This window comes from Quercus robur, chromosome 4 (genome assembly GCF_932294415.1).
Source record: "Quercus robur chromosome 4, dhQueRobu3.1, whole genome shotgun sequence".
Taxonomy (NCBI): Eukaryota; Viridiplantae; Streptophyta; class Magnoliopsida; order Fagales; family Fagaceae; genus Quercus; species Quercus robur.
This window is the reverse complement of record NC_065537.1, coordinates 5,534,994-5,558,234: the sequence shown is the minus strand read 5'-3', so window position 1 is coordinate 5,558,234 and position 23,241 is coordinate 5,534,994. Positions and strand designations below refer to the sequence as shown.

The 23,241-nt window shown below is 32.8% G+C and overlaps 1 protein-coding gene across 1 annotated transcript; it reads left to right on the top strand.

Moving 5' to 3' along the window:
- The first annotated feature begins 15,942 nt into the window (after nt 1-15,942).
- On the top strand, nt 15,943-17,910 carry LOC126720414 (beta-amyrin 28-monooxygenase-like). Its single transcript, XM_050422857.1, has 3 exons — nt 15,943-16,968; nt 17,122-17,309; nt 17,402-17,910. Exons 1-3 carry the CDS (start codon nt 15,981-15,983, stop codon nt 17,705-17,707), a joined length of 1,482 nt encoding a protein of 493 aa, XP_050278814.1. The 5' UTR covers nt 15,943-15,980; the 3' UTR covers nt 17,708-17,910.
- The last annotated feature ends 5,331 nt before the right edge of the window (nt 17,911-23,241 follow it).

The window sequence follows — 23,241 nt, the reverse complement described above, 5'->3', positions numbered from 1 at the left end:
TTAAAGTTTTCATCTTAGGCCCCAAATTTGGTTGAGCTACTGCTAACTTCCAAATCATGGTATTATTTTCATGTCTGTGGTGATATTGCAAGCTAGAAGGGAGGAAACTGGGATATGTTGAAAACCTCGGAATTGTTTGGTGAATTCAATAAAAATGCCGTCCCAATAGCAAGTCTTAATTCAGGAAAACCTTTAGGAATTCGGAATTGAAGGATGTATAGAACAAAAATTTCAAGAAATGTCGAAAAATTTGGGGATTCAAGAAAACCTTTAGGAATTCTAGTTTAGAGGAAGTATATGGGCGAAAATTTTAACGCAAGTTGACTCATGGTTTGGTGTGTACGACTAAATTCTTCAATCTCAATATATATGGGCGTTGGTTGTATCATTAACTATGGGATCTGAGCTAATCTTGGTACCGTTGTCATTCACTCGAAAGATGGTGAATCAAAAGTTATCCAAACTATGCTACAAAAGTAGTATATGATAAGTGGTGAGATCAGTGTGAGGTGATGAAAATGTGTACATTTTTTTTTTCTTTTGAGAATGTGAAAATGTGTACATGAATTGCCCAAGTTCACGCTAATGTCAATCTATTGGTATCATAAAACAAAGTTGGCATGGGTCAAAACCAATGGGTGGCAATTCGTGTTTTCGGGTTGGGTTCGTGTCATGTCAACCCATGAGTATTCATCTATATAGGTTGACCTAAACCTGACCTATTTAGTAAACGTGTCAAGAATCCTCAACCCTAACATGACCTGTTTATTAAACAAGTCGACCCAGCCTGGCACGTTTAACCCGTTTAATTAATAAGTCATGTAAAGGTCAATACCAATAACCCGTTTAATAACATGCTTGATTAATAATAGGTTATATCTAACCTGAATAACACGTTATCAATTCTTATATATTAAAAATTGAAATATAGTTACAACCATAAATACAGTAATAAACATATAATTACAACAAAAAATTAAGCAATAATAACAACCTTAATGCATGTAGATTGGAGCCATAACATTAGTTATGGTGCAATCAAGTGGGAGATGTTAGTGCATGTCATTGTGATAGCTGACCACACCATAATATAGAGCATGCTCACATATGTAATAGCCCCACTTGATCAATGTATTACTAGTGGCAGCTCTAGGATTATTTTTCAAGGTGGTTGTTAAGAAACATAATTTATATAAAATTTAATTAAAAGAGAACTTCATATATTGATCCCAAAAAAAAAAAAAAAACCGCACACAGACAAATAGATAAAGTCTTACAATTTTTTATTTTGAATTTTTTGCTTCATAGTCTCATTACCAACGTTGCAAGTTACATCTCTATCAAAATTTTAGTTAGATAAAAATTTTCTTGGGATTTTTATTTTTGTTTGTAAGGACCTAATATATTGTTAAGGGGACTAAAGTTTAAGGACAAAGTTTGGCTACAAATTTAATTGTACCCTAAGGCTACAACCCTCATTAAATCAGAAGAAAATGTAATCTATTTGTGGATTTGTCAAAATTCATGTATAATAAAAAAAAAACATTATTGAGTAGAGTTATAATCTTAATTTACAACCAAGTTTGTTACCATATTTTATCCAAAATTTAATTATGTTAGGCCTAAAAAAATTTAAGGTGGTCATAAATACTTTTTAAGAATTAAAAAATCATAATTTTTTAAAATTTATATATAATATTTTTTTTTTCAGGTCAGGGTGGTCCTGTGACCACCCTAAACTGAACATGGAGCCGCCGAAGGGTATAAATAGGTGCAACATTGTCTTCGTTAGAGAGGAGGCGATTTTGGGTTAAGTTGTAACTTTTGGGTTAATTATGTCTCCTCCCATGGGTGCATGTTTGCCTATAAGTTCCAGGTCCTTATATTCATTCAAACACATTTTAATTCTCTAAAGATGCAAGGTTGTAAATTTGTTGTCACCACTTAAACAAGATTGTCATCAAGAAGGGAACAAAAATATTTCTTTATAGGAAAATGCTAATTAATGCCCTTAGAACATTGGTTAATAATCCATTTAAAAAAAGATTTTATGGGAAAAGAAAAAGAAAAAAAAAAAAAAAAGCAATAATGTTTTGGCAGTTTTTTTTTTTTTCATTTTCCATAAAAGTTGTGTTAAAATTTTTCTAAAATAGATTGTTAACCAATGCTCTAAAGGCATTCGTTAGCGTGACCTTTCTTTATATTCATTCAAACACATTTTGAAATTTAATTATGTTGAATATGTAAAATTGTACAAGGGATAATAAATATTATTGACCTTTGTGCCATCATTGAAGAGATAACATTGTCTTCGTTAGAGATGAGGCGATTTTGGGTTAAGTTGTAACTTTTGGATTAATTATATCTACTCCCATGGGTGCATGTTTGCCTATAAGTTCCAGGTCCTTATATTCATTCAAACACATTTTAATTCTCTAAAGATGCAAGGTTGTAGATTTGTTGTCACCACTTAAACAAGATTGTCATCAACGAAGGGAACAAAAATATTTCCTTATAGGAAAATGCTAATTAATATCCTTAGAGCATTGGTTAATAATCCATTTAAAGAAAGATTTTATGAAAAAAAAAAAAAAACAATAATGTTTTGACAGTTTTTTTTTTTTTCATTTTCCATAAAAATTATGTTAAAACTTTCCTAAAATAGATTGTTAATCAATGCCCTAAAGGCACTCGTTAACATGACCTTTCTTTATATTCATTCAAACACAATATGAAAATTTAATTAGGTTGAATATGTAAAATTGTACAAGGGATAATAAATATTATTGACCTTTGTGCCATCATTGAAGAGATCTGAAAGCTAGGTATGGCCCTGGCTAACAGAGGTTAAGTTGTTAGCTTTAATGTTGATGCAATGCTCAAGATACATTAATTTTTTAGTGTTCTGTTGTACAATTGATTGAAATTTTAGCATTTCAATATATTTATGAGACTTACGTCACGTTGTCACACAAAATGGATGTTAGCATATTTAACCATAAATGCTACAACATTTAGAATAAATAAATTTTGATTTATCATTTAAGTTTTGTACCTTGTTCGCACTCGCATTTATATTTTAAGCATGTTATCTCTAATACTAGTAATAAGGTTACATTAATAATAACTCTACAATATTAGGACTTCACTCTTGCCGACATAAATATATGTGCAGCAAATTCAACCCTTCAACCGTAGCCGACCTAGCATATTATAAATATGCTATTATGCGGCAATTTAATCAAGAGAGACATTCTTCTTTAAAAATCAAAAGAAACATAATAGTAGCAGTAATATATATATATATATATATATATATATATATATGTTAAATATTAGCATTGATACACCATGTTGAATATGCTAGTATAGATGCGGAAGCGAAAGCATAAAGTATAAAACACAATAACACACGAGAGTTACGTGGTTCAACCTAACGGCCTACATCCACGGAGGAAACCCTAAAGGGTTACATCAATAATATATTATAGTGTAATATAAATCCTGTGTTACAATGAATCATAACATATGTATATATAGTAGACTAAACCCTAGACTAATAGACTTCTAGTATAAGTAGGAGACTTGGCTTGCACACAGAGTAGAATTAGGTTTGGGCCTATACTAATGGGCTAATATATCTCTAACACCCCCTCTCAAACTTAAGATGGAAGCTTGATAAAATCTTGAGATTTGATAAGGTTGAGAAGATCCCTTGAATGAAGTTTGGCTCTGTGACGGTAGTTTGAGGAAGGCAATGGTCTTGCAGTGTTGATGCGACTTCTAACGGTGGCTTGACTGTACCAGAGAGTTTTGACGGCAGCAGTAGGAAGCCAAAGAAGATGAACGCAGCGAAAAAAACACCGAGGAAGACAAAGATTGCTCTTAAATGTACCGTAAGGACAGAAAACCATGGCCTCAAGAAGGTGGCTCTGATACCATGTTAGAAATACAGAATAATTGTATTGTATTTCATAAATAAAAGAATATACATCACTGCCTTTATATAGGAGGCATATATGTGCAGTACAAGTAGAATGTAGTACCAGTACAAGTGTGCTATACAAGTAACCTAATTGGGCCTAAAGCCCATAACATAATATACATTAACAGCCCCCCTCAAACTCAAGGTGGATGTGAGACCAACTTGAGGTTGTCAACCAAATCACGAGTGCGTCCCTTAGGAAGTGACTTGGTGAAGATATCTGCAAGTTGATCTTTGGAGGAGACGGAGAAAAGCTTAAGAGCACCATGGACAAGATGATAACGGATAAAATGACAATCAATCTCGATGTGTTTAGTCCGTTCATGAAAGACATCATTATGAGCAATATGAATGGCACTCTGGTTGTCATAATAAAGGGGAGTAGCAGAGGAGGTGGACACACCCAAATCCTTAAGGAGCCATCGTAACCAAAGGAGCTCAGATGTGGTATCAGCAAGAGCACGATACTCTGCTTCAGTACTAGAGCGGGCCACAAAAGTTTGTTTCTTACTTCGCCAAGAAATCAAAGAAGAACCAAGGAGAAAACAGTAACCTGTAGTAGACCTGCGATCAGTAGGATCTCCTGCCCAATCAGCATCAGAGAATGCACGGAGTACAAGAGGAGACTGAGCTGAGTAGAAAAGGCCATGAAAGAGGGTGCCCTTCAAGTATCGAAGAATGCGCAGAACAGCAGCATAGTGAGTTGATCGTGGAGCAGACAGATACTGGCTCACCTGATGAACAGCATAGGAGATGTCTGGACGAGTAACTGTGAGATAAACTAGGCTGCCAACCAATCGCCTATAAAGAGAGGGATTAGACAATGGTTTCCCCCCTGAGGGAGTCAGATGCGCATTAAGCTCAACTGGAGTGTCAACAGTCTTGCTATCAGTGAGTCCAGCTCGAGACAAGAGTTCAGAAGTATATTTAGCTTGAGTAAGATAAAGTCCATCAGTAGAATAAGTGATTTCAAGACCCAAAAAGTAGCTGAGATGTCCAAGATCTTTCATCTCAAATTGCTGACTGAGAAAATTCTTGAGTTCTTGAATGCCACTGAGGTCATCACCAGTTATGATCATATCATCCACATACAGGAGAAGTAAAATAGTGCCTTTGTCAGTGCGACGAAGAAATAAGGCAGAATCATAATGACTGGCCATGTAACCCAAATGAGAGATGGTAGAGCTGAATTTGGCAAACCAAGCTCGTGGAGCTTGTTTAAGGCCATAAAGTGCACGTCGAAGGTAACAAACCTTATTTGAGTCAACAGAGAGACCAGGAGGAGGTTGCATATAAACTTCTTCATGTAAATCCCCATTAAGGAATGCATTTTATTGGGCCTAAAGCCCATAACATAATATACATTAACAATATATAAATATATAATTTTTTTTTTTAGAGAAAGTTTTAACTTATAGCATCTGTTCCTGATGATAGCTCTTTATCATCAAACCAAACCACCAATCAATTTTTAATAATATGGTTACATTAATAATAGCTCTACAATATTAGGACTTCACTCTCATGAATTTAAATATATATGCAACAAATTCAACCCTTTCCATAATTTTTTTTAATTTTTTATTAGAAAAATGCTATTATACTAACACACACACACACATACATATATATATATATATATATATATGCAGAAAATTCAACCCAAGCCACACAAAACAGAGTGTTTTTCTCTCTGAAAGCCTTCTAATAGATGGCTTATAGTGTCCTTTAAATACTGGTTCAAACGGATCTCAATTTGAGTTTCAAATGAACAAGTTATAGGCTTTTTTGGATTGCTGATTTTTGCTGTAACATAAAGTTTAATAGATCAAGAGGTATCAAGCCAGCTACCAAGGAAACAAAAGTGGCCTAAAGGGGCTTGATAGATCGAGGTAGTACCAAGAAGGGTCCCGATAGATCAAAAAGGTATCAAGGTTGCTATCAAGACACATGCTAAAAATGCACTTTTCTTGAGTTTTTCTTAAGCAAACTTTGTGTTTTTAACGTGATCCTCAATTACAACTTTAAGACACATTAAAACTCAATAAAAGACACATAATTTGGCATGGTTTGACAATACCAAAACACACAAACCTTTCAATGACGGTGCTTTCTTTCAAGACTCGAATGAAACAGGTGTTGGGGTAGTTATCAGAAACCACTTAGGACTTCTTCTCGCCTTTATGTCAGACAAGTTTGCTCTCCCTTCTTCACTCAGTACGGTGGAATGCACGGTGGTTGTTTGAGCTCTTAGATTTGCTGGTGATTGTGGTTTCTCCTCTACCATACTAGAGGGTGACCATGAGGTTATGACCAAGGCTCTTAGATGCAAGGGCAAATTGTTCTCTTTGCATGCAGATAGGTAGTGGCGGAGTCAAGAATTTATCTTTGGGGGGGTCATATATAAAATATTTGTGTGTATATGAAATCTAAAATAGTAATTTACAATACTTCATAACTCAATATGTGTTATAAACAACAACTAAATACATATTTATTTTCATTTAAGTGCTAAATACATGTTAATATAATAATCAATTTATTATATGCCATATGTTATATAATAAATTGATTATTATAATAAAAAATAATATATTATAAGGAAAATAAAAAAGAAAGCAAATGAAAAGTAAAGTAAAGAAATCAAAAAGAAAGCAAATGAAAAGTAAAGTAACACAAGAGCACTATATAGGGTTGAGGGGCCTACAGAAGTTTTAAGCTTGTCTTTCATTCTTTCTTGTCTAGTCTAGTAACAGAGAACTTTTACTTTTATATTGTAAACACAAAACTGCGGTAGCAGTGGGAAAAAAAAAATGCAAATGCCAACGGAGAGAGAGAGAGAGAGAGAGAGAGAGAGAGAGAGAGAGAGAGAGAGAGAGAGAGAGAGAGTATAGTGAGCAAAATTTTCTGCAATTGTGTGGGGGACTTAGTAGTACAGCGAATCAACAAAGCTGCTGACCTTACAATTTTTCTACTGCTGTGGTACAAGTAAGCCCTAGATGTGTTGAGATAAAAATTAGAATTTTTTTCCCTTTTATTTGTTGAGATTGTTAGGTTCTAAGACTTTAAGAACTAAATGTATTAAAACTTCAATGTGTAATGTGTTGGCAAACCATGATCAAAACTTAGAGTCTAGATTTAGGCTGCTCAAAGTGTGTTTATTTGTAAAGTTGGAATCGAGTAATTGCAGGATTTATTTGTCTAAATCTACAAGGCTCGATCAATCGAATATTAGACTCTATCGATTGAACCTTGTGCAGATTAATTTTCTGCAGATTTTTCCAACTCAGCCCAATCCCGATATATCGTGCAGAGTTTTATATTTTACTCCAAGTATAAAAGAAAAAACCTTAGCTACATTTTAGAGGTTGTTGATGTGCTGTGTGTTGAATCTTTTGTGAGATCTAGAGGTGTTTACCTTTATACACACTTAGGGTTATCAAGATTCGTGTTAAGAACTTGGTGATCGCTTCAGTTGTTGCATAAAGAATTTAAAGGAGATCTGAAACCTTTGAGAGGAGTCTCAGAGTCACAAGTAGAAGTACTTGTGGTTGCAGTGGATCAAGGAAAGAAGTAATCCATGGACTCGGAGCTGTCACGTGATCATGGTAGTAAGTTTTCTACTCGAGGTAGCAATAGAATGTTAGTGGTCTAAGTCTTATTGTACAAACTTTAATTCTTTCATAGTGGATCTGTTTTACCTTGAGGATAATTAGGTTAAATCCTCCCCAGGTTTTTTACTGATTTGGTTTTCCTGGGTTATCATATCATGTGTTTTTTATATTTCCGTATTATTTACATGATATGATTTGAATGTGTTAACCTAAATTTGAATAATTTATCTAAGTAATCACTTGGCTAAATAACTAGGTTAAACAACTTGTGTTTTAAGAGATCTAAAAACGTACAAAGGTAATTTTTAAAATACCTATGTGTTCATTTTAAAGATGCTGAATGTTTAATTATTATAATTTTTTGACATATATATCTATGGATTGTATTCTATTTTACAATATTTTACAAAATGTTAGTGTGGCCAACCTCTCATTGGTTTTCATCTAAACCCACCATTAATATCACTTTTTCATCTATCAATAATCACTCACCACATCAGCAATTTGTAATATTGTTTATAAAATAGTTTGTATCTCTAGCATTATTCCTTTATTTAAATGAAAACTATGTTTATTTTTAGACTTTCTTAAATATATTTGTATATTACCAAGTATGGGGGGCCAAAATGATAAGGTTCTTTTAAAAATTTTTAAATTATTTAGGATAATTCCAAAAAATAAAAATCCTTAATTATTTTGAAAATTTTGGGGGGGGGGGGGGGGGGGGGGTTGGATGGCCACCCTTGGCCCTATTGATGGTCTACCACTGCAAATAGGGGTGGCTCCACATTGGAGCTAGGGTGGTCACAGGACCACCCTAACCTAGGAAAAAAATTATTATTATATATAAATTTTAAAAATCTTATGATTCTTTTACCTTTAAAAGAACTTGTGACCACTCTAAATTTTTTAAATTGGCAACAAACTTGGTTGTAGACTAAAACTATAACTCCATCAAATACTTTTTTTATTGGATGTGAATTTTGATAAATCTAGCATTGGATTACATTTTTTTTTTCTTATATCCTCCATCCTTGCAAAACTTGAAGAAGACCAAAGGTCAATAGTAATGACATCAATCAAATGTTTAAATTTCGAGTTTTTGTAATCTAAAATTATAAATAAAAAATAAGTTTATGGATAGAATGATAAATAACATCCGATTGTCATGAAATTTGAAATGTGTTTTAAGAACATAAAGAACATGCAATGCAACAATTAGATTTTTAAAATATGTAGCCAACAGTTAGACATGCTAGAAATATTAGCGGTTTTTTAGTGTGGATGGAGAATGTTTCTCCACACCTTTCTTTTTGTAACTTTAGCTAACTTTGGTTAAGTTTTATTAATAATATCTATAGTTTTCTTCTAAAAAAAAAAAAAAAAAAGGTACAAATCACATTTATTGACACATTTGTTTATAAGTGTTTTTTTTACAATTGATTGGAACTTTAGCATTTCAATATATTTACAAGTCTCCGAACTTTTTTCTTTTTTAAGAGATAATTACAACATGCTGCTAACCCCGTAGCTCTAACTCTTTTCCCCCCTAGACCCCCAAGCATTTTGTAAATAGGAATGTGACAATTTAGCTACAAGGCCTTTAGCATGAGTCCCCATACCTTTTTTTTTTAGAGATAATTACAATATGCTTCTAACCCACAGCTTGAACCCTTTCCCCATAGTCTCCCAAGCACTTTGTGCATGGGAGGTATGAGTCCTCATACCTTTTCTTTTTTCTTTTCTTTTTTTTTTCTTTTTTTTTGAGAAAAAAATGGATGTAAACATTTTTTTTTTTTTTTTTTTTTTGAGAAACAACCCCCATGGGTTAAATTTATTAATGCATCCTCAAAAGGTCAAGTTGATAAACATCAAAAATATCTGGAGGAACAGCCTCCATCTAGACAAGAAAAGGATCTCTAATAGCCCGTCTAGCAAGTTTGTGGGCAACACAATTCCCTTCCCTATGAATATGCTTGACTGAAATGAAAGAAAAACTAGAAAACAAGAACTTAATATCCTTCAGTACATGACCCCAATAGGAGCAGTCCATATAGTCACCAAGAATAGCCTTGATAACTGTCTCAGAGTCACCTTCCAAGATCAACCTGTCAAACCCAAGTTCCTTAGCAAAAACCAGACCCCGACGAGCCGCTAACACCTCCACCATCTCCACCGAAGCAGGTGATGGAATTTGTTGTGATAAAGCAGCCATAACCAATCCTTGCTCATCTCGGATTATCACTCCGGCGCCAACTAGTCCTTCTTGGGAAAAGATAGCACCGTCGAAGTTCGCCTTCACACATGGTGCAGAGGGAGGCCTCCATTTTACTGCACGGGCTGTTCTTGGAATCACAGCATGGATGGGGCGGAGTTGCTGGAATTCCTGAAGCGCACAAGTGGCCTTAAGAGCAATCTGGCAGACTGGTACAGTAGGCTCTCCCACACGAGCTCTATTTCGGTGCTGCCATATTTCTGCTACGATCATTGCAAACAGATCCAATGACAGTTTTTCCGCTGCTGCATGTTCCAGAACTTCCAGAAAATTGGAGCAAGATCCCGTGTCTGTCACAAGCTTCTCAAAATTCACCTTCCACACATCCTTTAGAATCGGGCAGGACCAGAGAGCATGCTGCGTGTCCTCCGACTGCACCTTACATTCTAGGCATAACGTATCGGTAAGAACTCTTCGCCGGACCAAATTCACTCGTGTAGGAAGGGCATCTCTCCCAGCTCGCCATACAAGAGACTTTACACGATTTGGCACGTTCATGCGCCAAATGGTCTTCCAAACCGGAGCTGCAGTCCCAGTGTGCGTCGTACCATGCAACTATGTTTCATCAAGCTCCATTAAACGGTGATAACCAGATTTTACCGAAAACCTTCCATCACGGGAAAACGGCCAAAAGGGAAGATCGTTCTGAGCAAACAAACTCAGTGGGATAGCCTTAATGGTGGCTGCCTCCTCTGGTAAGAATACTCTGTCAATCTCATCCACATTCCAACTCCTTTCTTCATGGTTAATTAGGCTATAAACCAAGGCATTTTCATCGCTTTGAGGGGCAGGGGAAACCACCTTACCATGTTGAGACCCAGGCAGCCAAGAATCATGAAAAATGCGCACTTGTGCACCATCTCCAATTCTCCATTTCAATCCCCCCTTGATGAGCTCTCTACCCTTCAAAATGCTTTTCCATGCAAAAGAGCCTTTAGTGTCTTTAGCATCAAAAATAGATCCATGAGGGAAATATTTTGATTTAAAGAACCTGTAAAAAAGGGAGTCTTGATTTTTTAATAGGCGCCATACTTGCTTGGCGAGCATGGCGTCATTAAAATTTCTGAGTTCCCTAAACCCCATACCTCCATATTTAGCCATAAATGCTACAACACTTAGTATAAATAAATTTTGATTTATCATTTAAGTTTTGTACCTTGTTCGTACTCACATTTATATTTTATGCATGTTATCTCTAATAGTAGTAATAACTAATAAGATTACATGATTATTAAAAAATTAAATTAAATTAAATAAACTAATAAGGTTACATTAAAAGTAACTCTACAATATTAAGACTTCACTCTCGCGGACTTAAATATACGTGCAGCAATTTCAACCCTAGCAGACCTAGCATTTTATAAGTAGGCTATTATGCGGCAATTTAATATCGATAGAGAGCCGAAATTTTGGAGCTACAGAATAGGGTTTTAATTAATCTTGATGACATTCTCAATTTTTTTTTTTTTTTTTTTTTTTTAATCTTGATGATAGACTCTACTATTTCACAATAAGAAAAAGGTAGGAAGATTGTTGTATGTTTGTTTCCTAATAAAATTAAAGAGAGAATGAAAAATTTATAGAAAAAAAAAACTGAAAATTAATTTAAAAAATTAAATAATGTATTAAAAATTTTTGTATTGATATGGAAGAAAAAAAAAAGTTAATTTAATTGCGAAAAAACTACATCATTTGGAGCTAATGTGACACGTAACGGCCACCTCAAAACGAGCATGAACCAATAAACTACCAATCAAAATAATATGTATTGTTAGGAAAGTGAATTAAAGTTTTAAATTTAAGGGAGAAAATCAAAATTGACCTAAAAATTAAGGGTATAATTTGTAATTTAGTAAAAAAAAAAAACGTAATGATGAAATGCGCTTCCATCGATGGCAATGCAATGATTCAATGGTTGAACACAATGTCTTATATATGCCAAATTGTCCTTTTTTAAAAAAATAAAATAAAATAAAAGATATTGCAATAATTGGGTAAAGAGATACATCCTTGCGCAAAGAGGTCATCAGTATAGAGGGTGCATCCTCAAGCTAGTAACGTTCACTTGTAGCTCATGTCAATTTGATCAGTTACACTACGACGGGTATCATTCCCCAAAAGCATTGGAGTACCATAAAAGGGCCATTAATTTTTAAAATCTTATGCATTGTCTTGAAAATTTTATATATCATGTGATTCGCTACGCTTTGCTTGCGCCTATCGGCGGACTCTGTTGCCTGCCGTGTGTGTGTATATATATATATAGTATGTGTATGCATATAGCTAATCTCTACTTCCATTATCTCATTTGTGAACCTATTATTGTGTTTAACTGAGCTTGCCTTGAGTATTGCTTGATTGATCCCCTCTTCTTGTTGGTTGTAGCTTGTAAGTAAAAGGGAGGGGGAACAAAAACAAAAGAATATATTACAAATAAATGCCCTTAAAATTTTGGGGTGATTTTGATTTTTCTGTCTAAAGTTTAAAATTTTTTATTTGGTCCCTTGATGTTACCTATCATTTTAATTGTGAACTCTTCAATTCATTCTTCTTCTTCTTTTTTTTTTCATTTTTAATTTCTGTAATTTTAACATGTAAGAATGTAGGATTGTTGAAAAGTTGTACATAATATTGTTGGATTTCCGTTTGGATTCCACGAAAAAGGTGGAAATATTGTGGTATGTTTGTTTCTTAAGAAAGTCAAAGAGAAAATGAAATTTTGATAGAAAAGGAAACTGAAAAAAAAAAAAAAAAAAAAAAAAAAAAAATTAGAAGTAAATAAAGTATTAAATCATTTTTTGTTATTGACGTGGACAAAACAAGCCCTTTTAATCGCATTAAAACTACGCTGTTTTGAGCTAAGGTTACAATTAACGGCAACTTAAGCGTTGACATGGGCGTAAACAATAATAATTATTGCCATGTCCAGGACTAATTTATGCCAAACTTTTCCCACGAGTTTTGCAAGCTTAAATTAAATAATAATAATAATAAAAATCAGCGTTTAGACTTTTTAAGCATAATTTGGTGTGTCTCACACACTATATATTCTTTTTCTTCTTCTTTTTTTCTTATATTTAATTTTTTTAGCAAATACGAAATATGGAAAAAAAAAATTAGTTACAAAATTGGTTGTAATCTTAGACTATAACCTTACCCAATCTTTTTTTATTGGAGGTGAATTTTGACAAATCCATCATTGGATTACATCTTCTTCTTATATCATTCATGCTTGCAAATTTCTAAAAAATTAAAAATTAATAGTTATGTCATCAATAAATTGTTTAAATTGCAAGTTTTTGTAGTTTAAAATTATGCATAAAATATAAACTTATATATCATATAGTAAATAATATCCGATTAACACAAAATTTGACATGTGTATTAAGAGCGTAGATAATATTCAAATTAACTGTTAGATTTTCAAAATATGTATTAATATTTATTTTATTGAGTAAGGTTGTAATCTAAGGATACATCCAATTTTGTAACTAAACTTTGTCCAAAAAAAGAATATATAAAACCACACAATAAAAAAAGGACTAAAAGAAATATATACCTTCACCCCACCTCCTCTTATTCCATTATCTACCTAAAAAAGCAACCTCTGAAAGCATCCCAAGAAGACACAACGATATGCATAAAATATAAACTTATATATCATATAGTAAATAATATCCGATTAACACAAAATTTGACATGTGTATTAAGAGCGTAGATAACATTCAAATTAACTGTTAGATTTTCAAAATATGTATTAATATTTATTTTATTGAATAAGGTTGTAACTTAAGGATACATCCAATTTTGTAACTAAACTTTGTCCAAAAAAAGAATATATAAAACCACACAATAAAAAAAGGACTAAAAGAAATATATACCTTCACCCCACCTCCTCTTATTCCATTATCTACCTAAAAAAGCAACCTCTGAAAGCATCCCAAGAAGACACAACGATATGGAGCCCAAGCTCCATCCTACCAATCTTTACATTCATTTTAAAATTTTAAAATAAATAAACAAAAGTAGTGTTCTTTTAACAAGACAACTCTCAATAATAACGTTATTAGTTATTGTTTAAATGCACAAGCATAGTTTCTTAATATGTTTAATGTTTTGTACAAATTGTTGTACAGTGAAGACTTAATATTTGTTCTTAGTCTATGATATTGTGATTCAAATTATACTATGCCATCTTTTATGGTTGTGTATCCACTTATCGTAAGACCAATAATGGTATTTAAATGACACTTTTGAGGATCGTATATCTATAGGCTCACACGTGATTATGTATGTGTTTGGTAAACACTAATGTATAATTATTTTAAGAAACTATCATTGTGATCAATCCCTCAAAAAATTATTAAAAAATTATGTATACTTTTTTATTTAATTTGCTTGAAAATATTAGCGAAAATTTTTACATTTTGTTAGATATAACCATATTAAAATCACATAATAATTATTAATTAGAGATATGTTTTATATAAAAAATTAAATTTAAATTAAGCATTCATATGGCATCTGTAATATATTTTTATCTTATTCATTAATTATGAGATATGTTTTACTTTATTGAAACCTTTAAACTCTTAAACATTTGAATTTAAATTTCAAATAAAATAACTTCATTCACCACTCACAATACTATTAGAGCATTAGCATCCGAATTTTTTTTTTTTTTTTTAAAAAAAAACCTTCATTTCAAAACATAAAAAAATTACTTTATCTATTTTAACATCTCACTTAACAATGCAATGGACATCTCAACTTTTATTTTAACATACAACTCATTAAAATAATATAAACTACCCAATCAAATAATATAAACAACTCATTTCTCTCTCTCTTCTCTCCCATGTCTCTTTCCTCTCTTCCTCTTTGTCTTTCTCTTCCAACAAACCCACATAGCCAGCAAACCATGAAATCCTACAAGCCCACCACCGCCAATAACCACCTATTACTAAAACTCAGTCGCCACCACCACTAAAACCCTAAACTAAAACTGAAAACCAAAATACCAACCAACATTGAAACCCAGATCAAGGCAACCACGACCAAAACTTAGATCAACCCAAATCGCAACTAACCAATCCAAACACTGATACACAGCCCAACTGCTAATCCATAGCCATCCAAATTGCCATCCAAAATTGTGTGTGTGTGTGTGTGTGTGCGCGCGCGTTTGCGTGAGAGAGAGGAGAGATTTAGAGAGTGAGAATGATTGAGGGAGAAGAGAGAGAAAAATAAAATAAGAGTTTATAAATTTAACAGGTAGCTACTAATTAAGTTCTAAAAGTAAGAACCTATTGTAGCAAAGTTCTAAATTTTTTTATCTATAAGAAACTGGATGTTGTGGTATTTTGGTGTTTTGGGATTCTAAGATAACATTTTGGGAGTTTTAAAACTCCCAATGCTAATGCTCTAACAAGCTTATGCAATACACTAAATCCCAGCATATATAACCATTATTTGACCCACAAATATTAAAGTAATAGCCAATACACCAATCAAGAATCATTTTAAGAAACTATTGTACCAATCAATCTCTTAAAAAACTCGATTCTTTTTTATAATATCTCATTTGACTCTGCACTCTTTCTTGTCTCACATATCAACAAACTAAATTCTTGAACAATAAATTGAAGGGATAAAAAATATTTTAGTAGTTAAGGAAATTATTAAAACTAAGCATATTGAACACATAATCCAAAAAGTGCATTGTTGAAATTAAATTGATATAGCTTAAAACTCCTTCAACAATATTTATAGCTCATACTAAATAGATATTATACTTTGGATTTCTGTGAGGGGGGGGGGGGGGGAGCAATTTTTTTTGGACGCCAAATTCTTAAAGTTTTTAATTTTTATTAAAAAAAATGCATACAATTTATTAAATATTATTGAGGTTGGGGGGGTGGCATGGCCCCCCTTGGCAAATATATAGCTAGGTCCCAAATTTAAGCGAACTATTCTCACATGGGAAATAATTTATTGCCATTTTGCGTCTTGGCTTGTAGTTATAAGGGAAAACTAATGGTGCAATCTCAGTATAAACACTGCCAAGGTTTGCAATCTTGTAATAGAAAACATCACCTTTTCATATATGGTCTCACTCATTGGTATAGTTTTGGGAGTTATTATGGATTTCTCCCAAATCATGCTTCACCTTGTAGTCTTTAGTATTTCATTCTCTCTCATCTTCCTCATATATAAACGAAAATCGACTCCTGCCAAGTTGCCACCAGGTAAAAAAGGATGGCCTATCATTGGGGAAACATTGGAATTTACCGGGATAGGGCAAAAGGGAACTCCAGAGATGTTCATTAAGGACAGAATGAGAAAATACTCTCTGGATCTCTTCAAAACCTCAATGTTTGGGGAGAACATGGTTGTGTGTTGTGGTGCTTCAGGACACAAGTTTCTATTCTCAAATGAGAAAAAATGTGTCGTCACTTGGTGGCCACATTCCGTGGATCATGTTGCGCTTTCCCCTGAATCCATTGAAAACTTTGTCCCCGAAGATTCTATTAAAGTAAGGAGAGCCATAGTTCAATATCTCAAGCCAGAAGCGCTTCAATACTTCATACCTATCATGGACTCCGTGACAAAGGAACACTTGGAGGCAGATTGGTCTCCTAACAAACAAGTGAAGGTTTTTCCACTCACCATGAAGTATATATTTTCTTTGGCTTGTAGGTTGTTTTTGAGTGTCACAGATCCCAACCATGTGGCAAGGCTTTCTGATATCTTTGCCCCTATCATAAATGGTTTTCTGTGTGTGCCTGTAAATATCCCAGGCACAGCATACAACCGTGCCATAAAAGCAGGCCATGTTATTCGCCAGGAGTTTTTGCAAGTCATCAAACAGAGGAAGAAGGAGCTATCAGAGAATACAGAGAAAATTTCTCGTGACTTTTTAACTAACACGCTCCTCGCATTAAATGAGAACGGTAGATTTATCGATGATATGTTGATTGCTACCAACATTATGGCCTTAATTATTGGCGGCCATGAAACCACTACTACTACTATAACATTCGTGATGAAGTATCTGGCAGAGTATCCTCATGTTTATAGTGAGGTCTTCAAAGGTATTTCTTCTCAGCATGCTATGGGATTATGGCTTCTTTCCATTAAATGAATATTATGTAATGCTTCTTTCATTTTAAACTTAGTATGCTATATGTAGCTCTTCACACATATGACATATTTTATAAATGTGATTTTGAAATATTATTTAACAGAGCAAATGGAGATTGCAAGATCCAAAGGTCCGAATGATTTGTTGAATTGGGATGACATTAAGAAGATGAAGTACTCTTGGAATGTGGCTTGTGAGACTCTGAGACTAACACCGCCTATAGCAGGAACATTTAGGAAGGCTATAGATGACTGCACTTACGCAGGCTTTACTATTCCTAAAGGGTGGAAGGTATGTGACACTTACCATCACATTAGCCAAAATGTACATCTTCACTATGTTTTAATGGTGATTCTTAGAATTCTAAATCCATATTTTAACAGATATTATGGTCTCCATATTCCACACACAAAAACCCCGAATACTTTCCAGATCCTGGGAAATTTGATCCTTTAAGATTTGAAGGGAATGGCCCAGCACCTTACACTTTTGTGCCATTTGGAGGAGGACCACGGATCTGCCCTGGGAGGGAGTACGCTCGATTAAAAATTCTAGTGTTTATACATAATGTGGTGACAAGATTCAAGTGGGAGAAAGTAATTCCAGATGAAAAGATTAATTACAAGCCAGCACCTAATCCAGCTGAGGGTCTTCCGGTTTACCTCAAGCCACATACTCATAAATATTAAATTGCTTCAAACCTTTGGTGACACAAATTTTATATAAGAAAATGGTAAAAATCTACTACCAATTTTATAATAAAACTTTCAAAAATATGACAATAAATGTAAATTGTGTCACTTCAACAACATAATAAATAAATGTTTATATATATATATATATATATATATGAGTTTGTAAGTCTCACTACTCATGTAATAAATTTGAAATATCCTTCGTATGGTTAAGCTTACCATTTTTTTCCCTTTCTGAAGGGCATATTTATGTTTATTGATGTTTCTATAAAAATCAGAACATGGATGGACACATTTTTAGCAATACCGGAGTTTCTTGGAATAAATAAAAGTTTGATTTATCATCCAAGTCTTGTACCTTGTTGTTCATTGCATAACCAAGTGTATATTATCCACTTAAACCATTCATCCTGCTTCAGCTTAACTTCTCTCCATGTAGCAATTAACTTATATAGACAAAGACAATTAGTGAATTAATTCCCTAGGCCACCAGCCAGATATCCCATCAAATACAAAAAATAAAAAACAATAGAAATCATTTTTGATAACGTTCAGGCATCATGAACATCACTAATCACTCTCCTGTGAGTAAATTTATAATGTCAGCTTAATTTTCAAATGGTAAAGTTTAGCTACAAAATTGGTTGTAGCCTAAGACTATAACCTTACTCAATATCTTTTTATTGGATATGAATTTTGACAAATCAACAATTGAATTACATCTTCTTCTTATATCCTCTATGTTTGCAAAATTTCTAGAAAATTAAAGATCAATAACTATGTCATCAATAAATCGCTTAAATTGCATGTTTTTGTAGTTTAAAATTATGCATAAAATATAAGCTTATAAATCATATAGTAAATAAAATCTGATTGACACAAAATTTGACATATTTATTAAGAGCATAAAAAACATGCAATTCAACGGTTGGATTTTCAAAATATGTGGTAATATTTATTTTATTGAGTATGACACAAAATTTGACATGTGTATTAAAATTGTAAAGAACATGCAAATTCAACGATTGGATTTTCAAAATATGAAGTGATATTTATTTTATTGAGTAAGGTTGTTACCTTAAGATACAACCAATTTTGTAACTAAATTTTGTCCATTTTGAAATTCAAACTTTAGTACCCAAAGGCTTTTGAGCCTCAAGATTCTCCTATACGAACCCCATATTGAATACAAAGGTGCCTATTCGAGAGTAAAAAATACTCTCTCTTTCTCTCACAACCACTATGTTGTAGTTTTTATAAAACTCACTCAGATGGGTTTCAATCTGTTCCTCCAACTTCATAGTTCTCTAACGAGTTCACTTGATTTGTGGTTGGTTTCATAGGGTTACAACTATTAATACCATATTTTTCTACCCTTTCTTAGCACAAGTAGGGATGGCAATGGGGCGGGGCGAGGCCGTAGGATGAGATCTTCGCCCCCGCCCCGTATGGATTTTTCTTGCCCCATCCCCACCCCGCCCCGCCCCGCATGACGGGGAAAATTTCTTACCCCATCCCCGCCCCTTAAGGCCCCGCAAAGACCCGCGAAGCCCCGCCCTACACCGTAAAACTTTATTTCTTGTTAATTTTCCCTACAACTATTACCATTTTTTCAAATAAAATGACATGTTTCAATAATAAAAATATACTTGAAATTATTAATAAATTTATCCTATCAAATCAAACTAATTTTTAGCAAAAACTAAATAATATTATCTAAATGTTTAACAAGACAATATCACAACAAAAATCTCATAACATGATAAAATAAAATTTTAACAAGCTTAAAGAAAAAGTGTTGTTAAGCAGCCAAATGCCCACACAAAATTACAAAAACAATGACACAGACACATATTTAGAGCCACAGACCCGTAACTCATTAAAAAAAATTATATTATGTTCATGATGAAAAGTAAGTTGAGAAAGACCATATGAATCATGAATGAAATCATCAATTCAATAGTATATAAATTTGTTTCTAATAAAGACAAAAAAAAAAAAAAAAAAAAAAAAAAAAAAAGTTAAAATTGGTACCTTATTTCCAACTTTGCTAGAGAGAAAAAAGAGGTAGAGCCACGTTAGGTAGAATAAAATAAGCTGATGATATTTTTGTTTAAATAGTAGGGTTTTAGGGTAAAATAAAATTACAATTTAACCCTTATTAATTCGGAGCGGGGCGGGGCGGGGCGGGGATGGGGCGGGGTGGGTCTAAAAAGTGTAAACCCATTCCCGCCCCACCCCGTGGTGTGGGTCTAAAATCTCGCCCCATCCCCACCCCCACTACCTTTGCGGGGCGGGGAAAACCCACACGGGACGAAGCGGGGAGGGACGGGTCAAGTGGGGTGAGGAAAAATTGCCATCCCTAAGCACAAGTCGTAATGAGGAAATTTTATGGAAGTGAAAATATGTAGTAAATGTCTCTGATCCTAAAATTCATATTCTAAGTGGTCATAGAAATATAAAGAATAAATTGGTCTTTTTCAATATTGAAACATTGCTGTAATAATTGTTTTATGAATGCTTAAATGTGATTGGTTGATCCATAATCATATTATACAAATGCGTACATAGGATTATCCTATGTTAATTTTTATTGGTCCACAAAATGATTAATAGATATTTTAATTGAAAGATATAATTAAGATCCTATTGTTTCAAAATTTTAATTATGGTAGACCTGCAAGCAATAAAAAACTCCATATCAATAATATTATATTTTTATTAATTTTAAAATTTTTGTATTTTTATTATCAAATGACGCAGTTATTTAAATTAATGAATTAGGGTTTGAATGATGGAAAATTAAAACACAATCATGAGAGAGTCTGAATTTGCTAGAAAGAGTGAATTTTCTCATAAAAAATAAGTAAAATTAAGAAAAAATCGAAAAAAATAAAATACAATAAGTGAGTCTCACCTAGCCAATCAACACTCTAGTAATTCCACCCAATTCTTGACCTCATAGCCTTAAAAATAAGCAAAATAAATATCTCTATAAATGCAAAAAGTATCTCAACTGAAAAGACGTCCAAATTTTTGTTTACAGTATATTAGTGAGCCTTTAGAGCACTAGTTTACTCAGCCACATCCCTAGCCATGATTTTTATAATTTTTTCCTCTACATATATATTTTCGTCACACGCATCTTTTCACAGTACACAATCCAATGTACATTATCATAGAAATCATCCACAGGCACAAATCCAAGTAGTTTAGGTTATTGCATCAACCATCTATCATTTATTTGAAGCAAATCAAAACATGTACAATGTACACCCTTTGTGCAATGCTATCACCAAGACCCTTCATTCCTTGATCCTGGAAAAACTTCTACCAATGATTAGGACCTTGTAAAGCTTTACCAAATTATGATCCTCTAGAGTTTTAAAGAACTTGACTGTGAAGTTTCTAAAAATCTACTCATTCTTTTGAAATGAGTTATTGTATTTTATCATGTTATCAAAATTTAAATTAAATAATAAAATTATGGTACTCAACATTTTTTTAAATGTTGATGATAGGGTAAAATTCAATTTACTCATTTCGCGATGGATGGAAAGAATTCTATAGTAGAGTTATCCTAAAGCCTTGAATTTCAGATACCAGATGGTTTTTAAGTGTAGGCGGAGTTTGAATTTCAGATCTCTTATTCAATGACAAAAACTTTATCAGTCGAGTTAACAAAAACCTACATAAATTTGATTAATATGAGGTTATAACAACACTATTACATTTAGTTTCACATCAATTCATAATATTTTTTGAACAAAATAGGTAAAATCTTTGGCATTTGCTTATATTTTGAGTCTCCAACTTCATATTTATGCTTATTTTTTATTAAATAAAAATAACTACTAGTCCCAAAACATGGATGTACACATATTTAGCAATACTAGAGTTTCTTGAAATAAATAGATTTAGATTTATCGCCTAAGTCTTTTACCTTGTTGTTCATCGCATTATCAATACCAAGTGCATATTTTGGCCAAATTTGTGAAGAACAAACACACATTGATTTTGACTCAAACACTACCGATGTGGTACTTCGTATCCACATCTATCACTACAAGAGTTAGGCACTTCTGTAGTGCTTTTTGAGGTTATATAATTGCTTTAAAGGCTTTACAGTTTACATAGCTTTCCCCTTCCCCTGTAGTGTTAGAATCATAGTTTCTCAACCCAAAAAAAAAAAAAAAAACATTGATTTATGGAAAATTTACTACACAATTTTGCTTTTAGTATGGAAAATTTACTACACAATTCATAATAGTAGCTTTTTTTCCTTTTTTTTTTTTTTTTTTTTTTTTTTTTTTTTTTTTATTAATCTCAATGAATGATAGTAACTTTGTCACTCAGTGGCAAAGACATAAATTTTTTTCAGAGGTCCAATATAATTATATCAATAAATTTTTATAATTCACAAAATAGCACACACAAATATGAATTCTATTTCTTAAACACATCTTTAATAGGATTTATTATATATATTATTTTTGCATATACAAAAATTAATTTATCAAGAAAATTTATATACTTCAAGACAAGTATTTCATTCATTAAGTCATTTGTAATTATCCTTTAAATTGTATTAATTACAATTAATATTATTCAAATATTTTAAATCAAGGTTTTTCATTAAATACATTAAAGATTACACAGTACTTGATCAATAATGGTACCGAGCTTGTTGTTCATCAAAATTTGGAAAAAAAAAAAAAAAAAAAAGATTTTGTATTGACTCGAGTACCACACTTACGTTAGAATTATACTTCTTACAGCATGTAGGAAGCTATAGTAAAAGAGGCCATTGGACTAACCCAGTAAAAGATCCAACTGGAACATTCAACTTGTGCTATTATTTATGCTATATATTGTCTAGCTAAAAAAATAAAACTTGTGTTATGGTACACAGCCTGAAATTATTGTCCCGCAATAACAATCCATGTTACTTTCATAGTCAAAAAGATTTTGTGTTCCCACAAATAAAGAAAAACCTATAGAATTTGTATTGCCACAGTAATGATAATTGCCTTAGCGATTTGTCATCGTTGAAAACTTGGCTCAGATGAATTTCCAAGTTCCAAGTAGTCTGTGCCAAACAATAAGAGTGCCTGTATGATACCAAGTATTATGATTTTGTTTTCAATACAGAAATAAAATTTAATTAGTAAACATTTTTAGATGCCCTCTACCTTATGAGTTCTTTAAATTTTTTTATCCAATGGGCCAAGCGAGGAAAGGTATAAGATTGATAAAGGTAATTGAAAAAAAAAAAATTTCGAAGATTGACAATATATATATATATATATATATATTTTTTTTTTTTTTTTAAAAGGGAGCAAAAAAGTGGTTGTTTGTATGGAGAAGAGCTAGATAGCATGCTAGGAGGGGTTGTTGTGTGTTGATTTGTGGGGATGCCCCCCATGCTTAACCATTCAATTTGAGATGTATGGGCTACCCATCCATTGTGGGTGGGGGTGCCCTTTAACCCAAGGGCAAGGGGCATGTTGAATTTTGAATCCACATAT

Bases quoted from the DNA above. Each gene is read 5' to 3' on its own strand.
- LOC126720414 (XM_050422857.1), top strand. From the start codon at position 15,981: ATGGTCTCACTCATTGGTATAGTTTTGGGAGTTATTATGGATTTCTCC. The intron at 16,969-17,121 runs GTATTTCTTCTC...ATTATTTAACAG, and splicing joins TTATAGTGAGGTCTTCAAAG to AGCAAATGGAGATTGCAAGA. The intron at 17,310-17,401 runs GTATGTGACACT...ATATTTTAACAG, and splicing joins CTATTCCTAAAGGGTGGAAG to ATATTATGGTCTCCATATTC.